Source organism: Achroia grisella, unplaced genomic scaffold, assembly GCF_030625045.1.
Source record: "Achroia grisella isolate CSIRO2021 unplaced genomic scaffold, CSIRO_AGI_Agris_v1 utg807, whole genome shotgun sequence".
Lineage (NCBI taxonomy): Eukaryota > Metazoa > Arthropoda > Insecta > Lepidoptera > Pyralidae > Achroia > Achroia grisella.
This window is the reverse complement of record NW_026713028.1, coordinates 118,730-127,117: the sequence shown is the minus strand read 5'-3', so window position 1 is coordinate 127,117 and position 8,388 is coordinate 118,730. Positions and strand designations below refer to the sequence as shown.

The window sequence follows — 8,388 nt, the reverse complement described above, 5'->3', positions numbered from 1 at the left end:
GATCCAGCGATCTTAAAAGGATCGAATGATTTTAACTTACATTTCATTTATTAATAAAATACTACATCCTAACTTACTAACGTTATTAACTACAATGACAGATATTAACATTTGTAAAAAAATGGTGAATTCTATAAAAAATATTCTCAAAGTAGCGAATTCTGAATCTAGATGAATGGCAGCCTTCCATTTTACTTTTTTCTGGTAACATTATTTCACGCACGATCTCACTGAAGCTGACAAAGTATTTAAAAGTTGTTTTTTTAATGGATGATAAAGGAATTTTTTTATTATGGATGATGATGGAATGGCGCACCCGCCTGCGCTAACGATTACGCTGGCGGGGCACCAGTGAAAGATGATAAGATGAGCATGAGGTCAGGTATGAGGATAGCGCATCGTGACAAATTCACCAAGAATTTTATTACGATGGTTTCTAGGGGAACCGCGTGGAGGTCAACCTGACATGGTACATGATAAGGGAATTGTGCACCCGCTTGCTCTAACGATATACGCTAGCGGGGTACCAGTGAAAACTGATAAGATGAGTTATGAGGTCAGGTATGAGGATAGCGCATCGTGATAAATTAACCAGCATTTTATTCCGATGGTTTCCAAAGGGAACCACATGAAGGGAAGGGAGGGAACCACATACTCCATCGTAAACACTGCCAACACACTTGTTATTTCTCTATGCTGTGGTAAGGTCATTATAGGTATGTAATATTATGTTACCTGTGTTATAGGTGACGGTAGTCATTTATGTACCATCCACCTATTTCTGTATTGTGTTATTAGAATGGAAAACAAGTGTAGAACTCTTAAACCTTAAATATACATGAACGGACATCACGTTATCATATGACACCCGTGACACCACTCATGCGTTGCTATTTTAAGAAAACGATGTCCTGCCTCTTATACTGTAATTTTAAAGCGTAATCTGCACCCTACACCGATACACAGAAAGCAAGCTGTTTGGCAGCTGAAATAGGTGATACTGAAATACCCGCGCCGGCGACTTTGCAGTACCAAAAGTAGTTTTGGTAAGATATATCTGATTTATTGTACTTTATTTGAAAACAACGGCGTTACTTTTCTTTGTTAGAAAAATGCAGGTGGCAATATTAAAACTAATTATAGGTTTAATATTGCCACCTACCACATAACCAATACGATATTTTTTTTTTATGGATGATAATGGAATGGTGCACCCGCCTGCGCTAACGGTGTACGCTGGCGGGCCACCAGTGGAGGATGTGATAAGATGAGCATGAGGTCAGGTCAGTTAGCCCATCGTGACAAATTCATCAAGAATTTATCACGATGGTTTCCAGGGGGAACCGCGTGGAGGTCGACCTGACATGGTACATTGCTAGCAATGAGATCATCAGTCCACATTACTAACAATCCCCTTTCCCCCCACCAATACGATATTGGAACATTCAAGTAAAGAGGTCATTCCTTATAAGGCCGACAACGTACTTGCAATTCCCCTAGTGTTGCGGGTGCACATGGGCGGCGGTAATAATTAATTTACTAACAGGATAGCCGCAAGTTTGTTTGTCCCCTATGTTATAAAAAAACTAATTGACATATAGGGTTATTTTGTGTGTCATAAACTGTATCTGATTTGAAACCGAGCATGAGGTTGTATTACAAATTATTACTCCATTTTTGTAAAATTCTTAGGCCATTTAAAATGTACCTTATTCCATAGTTACAGACTAAAACCGCTAAAAATTATGATAAATCTACAGTAATTTTCAACACCCATCATTATGAGCGAAAAGATCAAAATAATTAATCAATCTTTGTAGAATTAAAAAGTGAAATTCTGACCGTTTGTTACTTTTGTTCCAGACAAATGGTAAATAAAATATTGTTATGGAGTTAGGAAACTATGGTGACACTGTAATTGTATACTATTTAAGACAGTCTCATAAATAATCTATTAGGTTTATGGAAAAGTTATTAGTTATTAGGTGTATAGTCACATTAAAAATATTATTTCTTATGGTCCTATTTAGTCCTATTAAGTATGGGACTATATAGGACCATAAGAAAAAATATTTTTACACATGTGTGTAGTAATTTTTTATCACTGTCCCGTAGAACAAATTCAGTTGAGAACTTCCAGATTCTCTTCTGGTATATTTTTTCTGTAACTATTCGAATAGTGGACATGTTTAAATATATTTAAAATATCGAATATCCATTATCTGAACAATTAACTCCATACAAACTTGAAAAAGATTTTTTTTTAAGAGTTCATTGCGTATGTTATTCTGCCTTGTTTCTGATGGTTTTGTATGTGGATGGTTAAGGTTAATAAGGGCAGAGGAACGCCGAAAAAGAGGTGGAATGTAAGAAAGATATGGCAAAAAAGTGAGTCCATAAAAAGATGACTGCGAACAGGGATGAATGGAAGAAAATAACATATTACTACGACCCCAAATGCGTGGGATAAGGAAGCAGAGGTGATAAAAGATCAGAGGTATTTTCAACTAGTATTGTAGTAAACACACCAACATAACTTGTCCACATTTTGGTGAGTATAATTTAAATCAACGGTAACCTACTTCCGTCTCTCAGATTGATTTGATACCCTTTTTCCAACAACACAAAATCCGTCATAAACACAAATTGTCACACAATTTTATTTTGTATCAACTATATTTAAAACCCAACTTTTAGGTTCTGTAATTAACATTACAAAAAAAAATTATGTAATTATATATTTGTATAACCTATAGCGATATATTGAGTGGAAAAGGGATAATGTAAGGGTTAGTAATGTGGACTGATGACTTCATTCCTAACAATGTACCATGTCAGATAGACCTCCACGCAGTTTCCCATGGAAACCATCGTAATAAAACCCTGGTGAATTTGTCACGATGGGCCATTTGACCTGACATCATTTTCATCTCATCTTGTCCCGTCAGCATACGCCGTTAGCGCAGACGATTTGTCATCCATTAAAAAAAATCTTTGGCACATCTCAGCAAATTTTTTTTTAGTAAAACCGATATCGATATATTAAAACTTTATAAACGAAAGTTGTAATTATAGCATACCTTTTTTTTGTACAAACCACAAAGTTACGTGTTTATCATTAGGACTGTCCTTTCTTTGGACTAAGACCTGCGGAGCGTACTACCTACACAAGAAGTTTTGCAATAATCTGAGAGTGAAAGTCGGATGCATGACGCAGCCTCTCTCTGTCAGTGTGTACTCAAAAATCAAGTCTACAACACGCCGCAAACCTACACGCCACTATGGTAAGTAATAATATAATACTTATTATTTATTTATTTTAGTAAATGATAATAATCGTTTTTACATATAAATGTGTACATTAATTAATATTATATTACTCTAATAGATTCGGCTTCGCATGTGTTCTAATGAAGAAAATACGACAAAATTTTACCTATACATGAACTTTTTGTTCATATGACAATCAAGTGTTTTTTTAGAAAAGTTATTTAATACCTTAATACGGGTACCCTTAGTGTTCTTAGAAATTTATTAAGTGAATCTTAATATATTATTTTTGTATTGCATATTCCTTTAATTTTTATCGTTATATTTTAATATTTTTTAAACAAATGTTTTCTGTTTTTTTTTTATATCATCTTTCATACATACCTAAAGCTAATAATCATATAACAAAACAAAGAGGAATTATATAAATCGGTAGATATATAGCTGTCCTAAACTGATAGGTACGCTTAACTAAATTCGAAAATACATTTTCACTATTACACAGATAAACCTTCCTCTGGAATCACTCTATAGCTGAAAAATGCATTAAAATCTGTTGCTTATTAAAGTTACTCAAGGATAATCTAACATTCTGTTGTCATAAAAGCAGCTTTTAAGTTTATTCGTTAAATAAAAAATAAACAAATCATTGACTTAATAATGACCTAGTCTACATAATATGTTTAAACTAGTGTAAACATTCATGGCTAGGAGTAATAAATAACAATGTTACACATAAATATTTATCTCTATTTTTGTTCAATAATTGTCTAATATTTTTTTATTACATTATAGATTTATGTCTGATATCCAGGAGATTATTTGTTGATGTTTTTTTTCATTTTCGTTGTGTTGATTTATATCACATTTATATTTAGTACCCATGAGATTAATTGGTAGGTGTGTCTAATCGAAACTAGTAAATTCTAATAGACAAACGAAGGTGTGTTTTTTGTTTGTTACGTTGCACGCAAACCAATAATAATAAAATTTGGCATACAAGTAACATAATACGCATGTCGATTATTTTATCCCAATCATGACCAAATAAACAAAGTCACAGGGAGAGACAAGTCTAAAGGCATGTTTGTCAATGTATCAATAAATGTACGTTTGTAATTTAGAAAATTCATAAATAATACTAAGTAATGAATACATAAATAACCCTGGACAATTAACACACCGCCATCTAGTCCCACGGTAAACAGAGCTTGTGTTATGGGTACTAGACAACTGATATAAGTAATTAGATATAGATTCTTTTTGTGAATATATACATAACATACATATATTATATACATACATAATAGAACTTTAAATATTTTTTATTCAATAAACTTTTGAATAGTCATATTTTATTATTCTACCACTCATTCGGAACGCAGACTCATCACAACAAGAACGAGATAGAAACTTGTAAGAGTAATGCACATAACACAATAACAAGTAAGAGGCATGCAATAATCAACATAGAATCCGCTACGCGCTCATATCTAGTACAATTGAATACTATTGTCAGTGATATGAATTTTAAGGTTTTTCTATAAAAACAATATTATCATTTTATAGTAAGCTCTTTTTCACATGCTTTTACTAATACTAATATTCTAATACTAGCGAACGTACACCGATAACGCAACAGCTGTATTGAAAAAAGACCATAATATAAAAAATAAGTTTAAAAAACACAGTTTACATTTTGTAAATCCTATTCTATATTCTATTAAAAAATACTTCACTATTCTGATGCCTATTCAAAAGTGTAAGTTAAGTTAAATAAAGTTTATTTGAATAAAGGATTTTCTATTCCATAATAAACCGCTCCGATCGATCCTTCAAATTTAAACGGGAAATTACGATGGCCTGAGCCGAGGTTCCAACCCCTAGCGGTGCCCTCAGATTGAAGTCGTATACGTCAGGCAGGAATTGACCTTCAGTCGCTCCATCAGTCTTTCCGCGGAGTGGAGTGTCGTTGGAGTGTCATCGGCACTCTCCCCCCATTGTCCAATGAAATGTAAAGGCCAGCTGCGGCCAACAGCATTAGAGTAGTCCGAAAAAAAAAACTATATAATTCTTTAATCCTAATTATAAGCGGACATAGCCGCGGTCTATAACCAGTATACAACAACATTATCTCTTGGACATTCCAATTACATAAATAATCTACCTATTTTGTCGGTCGGTCACGTAACACTTATGTAATAAGTTCGTCATGCTTATACAGATATACAGTACATTCTTATGGTATTTGAGATTGATACAAGTGTATATTATTATTTGAAAGTTCGTCTGTGTTAACACTAGCTGTGCCCGCGGTTTCACTTGCATGTTTATAGCCTATGTGTTATTCTAATGTATAAGATATATTAATGTAAAGTTTCATCAAAATCCATTCAGAAGTTTTTGCATACCGCCGAGTTTAGGGCTGTTAAAAAATAATCCATTATGCAAATTAATGTTAGTGTTACGGAAGGACTGTATTAAACTGGTTTAAAAGGACACGTTCCTAGGTGAGGTGATATATGTATGTATATTCAGTTCGCTAGCAAAAACGAAAAGACCAAGGAATATATCATTGGAAATCAATCGGTATATAAAAACTATCGGAATATAAAAAACTATCAAAAAGGTCGCTTTTGGCAACAGTTATGATTGAATAAAATATTGATATTACTCATCTATTTTATTATCCATCTTCATTCATAGGCCAAGGTACCCAAACTTTTCATATTTTAATAGAAAAAGATTTTTTTTAAATACATTTTTTAATCAATTATTATTATCAAAAAATCTGTACAATTTAGTCTGACTCATCATCCATACCAAACCAGAAATTAATCCAAACGTCGTATCATGTTGGAAAATGCAAATAAATATTTCTATCAGTAGTCTAGTACCCATAACATATGATCTGCTTAACTTGAACTAGATGTGGCTGTGTCAATGTCTTATTATTATTTCTACTCACTACGCTTTAGGAACGAGTCAGGCTAGTCAACCACAAACTCTCAAATCATCATCCATAACACTTAATCCTTACTTCCTTACTAATATTATAAATGCAAAAGTAACCCTGTCTGTCTGTCTGTCTCCCTTTCACGCCGAAACAGACGAAATTTGATACACAGATAGTCTAGACCCTGACAAAGGCTACTTTTTAATGCGAAAAAATGGTGGTAAGGGGTCGAAAGGGGAGATAAAAGGTTATATGAAAGTATATACATATTTATTAACTTAAATATACAAGTTTAGCCGTCGCCACGTTTGTTAATTGACTGATTCTTCTAATTGCATATGCAGCAGAACTGAGTCTACTGGCTAATTTTGAAATGTGGGGCCCCATTGTAATCGTAAATCGAGTCCACTGTTATACCCAAAAAAACTGTATCATTAACAAAATTTAATATTTCATCATTAATCAGTAACTGTGTATTTATTAGTCTTACATTAGGAAGTGTAAATTTTATACACTATGTTTTGCTGGAATTTTATAATAGATTACATGTAAGCCAATTTAATACAGCAGACATAGCACTTTTTACATCGGCTAATTGATTACTTTGGCGTTCAATTTTAAACACTAACGAAGTATCATCCACAAACAGCACTACATCTGCAATTTTCTCTGGAAAGGGAAGGTATAAATATGGTTATTTTACGCAGACACGAGCACAGTCAGCTACAAAATAAACCCTCCACTCCCGATAATTAAGCATATTATTAAATAAACATTCATTCCATAATTTCAGGGGGCAAATCAAAGTGACAACAAAGACTCGAACAAGGCAGAAATGGTGAGGAAGATCAAAGCGAGGGTCGCCGCAGCAGACCCCAATAAGGCGAGAGAACTCGGCGGAGTATTCCTGTTCAACATTATCAGAGGCAACTCCGTTTACAGCTGGAGTAAGTATTCTCCATTTTTTACACCTTTTCTCATTGACGGCCTCGGTGGTCTAGCGGATTTACAAACCGGCTTACATCCGATGGATTCGATTCCTTGCGCGGTACAAACCGTTGGTTTGTTTGTAATACTTTATTGTACAATAAAATCTATACATGTAATAAAACAGTAGAGTTCAAATTTACATAGAAAAAAATACGCCATTAACCCAGTCAGGGGGATGTTTGGAGTGAAATAAAACATATTTCGATTTTTTTTTCCTGTATGTTATGTACGAATTTATTGTTACTCTGTATATTAAGCATATAAATAAAATTAGAGTGTCTGTGTGTTTGTAATATTGCAATAACCGTTTTTTTACATAAAAATGTTATTTATATACATACGCATGAATATGAATATAAATACAATTTTTTACAATTTTTGTCTGTCTCTGTGTCTGTCTGTCTGTTTGTTCCGGCTAATTTCTGAAATGGCTGGACCGATTTTGACGGAACCTTTATTGGCAGGTAAGTAATGTAATAAGGAGTAACTTAGGCTACTTTTATTTTAGAAAATAAAAGTTAAATTTCACATGGACGAAGTCGCGGGAACAGCTAGTTATAAATAAAAGAACATAACTGACTTAAAGACTAAATGCGTACAATAGCGAACTTATGCTTTAAGAGAGATTTGTTTCAGTTTACCCTTGAGTGATAGAGGAATTGTGGAGTGGGGGAAAGTGTACAATAAATGATAGGCGTTGCGTAATTGCTAATCTCTGAAACGGCTAGACTGTTTACTGTCTGTTTGTTCTTGCTAATCTCTGAAACGGCTGGACCGATTTTGACCGGAATTTCATTTGCAAGCACTTCTACCTAATGTTATATGGAGAAAGTTACGCTACTTTTTTTTAGAAGTTTTATTTATTTTAAATCCACGCGGACGAATATGGTGGTAACAACTAGTCATTATTATTAAAAAAATGTTCTATTATTTTTGCAGCAATGGACCTCAACAAGGTGATCGTGTACGAGGGTGAACCTGAAGAGGATGCTGACGTGGTCTTCACACTAAATGAGCATTACTTCAAACAGCTTGTGTACGGCAAAGAGGACCCACGAGTCATAATGCAGGCTGGCCGCTGTTCCGTCACTGGAGACATCATGAGAGCAATGAAACTGGAACCTTATATTAAGATCGAACAGTGATCAAAATCGGAAATCAAAAGAACAAAC

General features: G+C 33.8%; 1 protein-coding gene across 1 annotated transcript; it reads left to right on the top strand.

Annotated features, from left to right (window-relative positions):
* The first annotated feature begins 3,243 nt into the window (after nt 1–3,243).
* On the top strand, nt 3,244–8,388 carry LOC131851766 (uncharacterized). The gene is made up of 3 exons (XM_059202311.1): nt 3,244–3,284; nt 7,020–7,173; nt 8,156–8,388. The coding sequence occupies exons 1-3, from the start codon at nt 3,282–3,284 to the stop codon at nt 8,359–8,361; spliced, it is 363 nt and encodes a 120-aa protein (XP_059058294.1). The 5' UTR covers nt 3,244–3,281; the 3' UTR covers nt 8,362–8,388.

What these genes read in the sequence shown, in the direction of transcription:
- LOC131851766 (XM_059202311.1), top strand. An exon ending in CAACTCCGTTTACAGCTGGA is followed by an intron (nt 7,174 to 8,155) that starts GTAAGTATTCTC and finishes TTATTTTTGCAG; the next exon opens with CAATGGACCTCAACAAGGTG.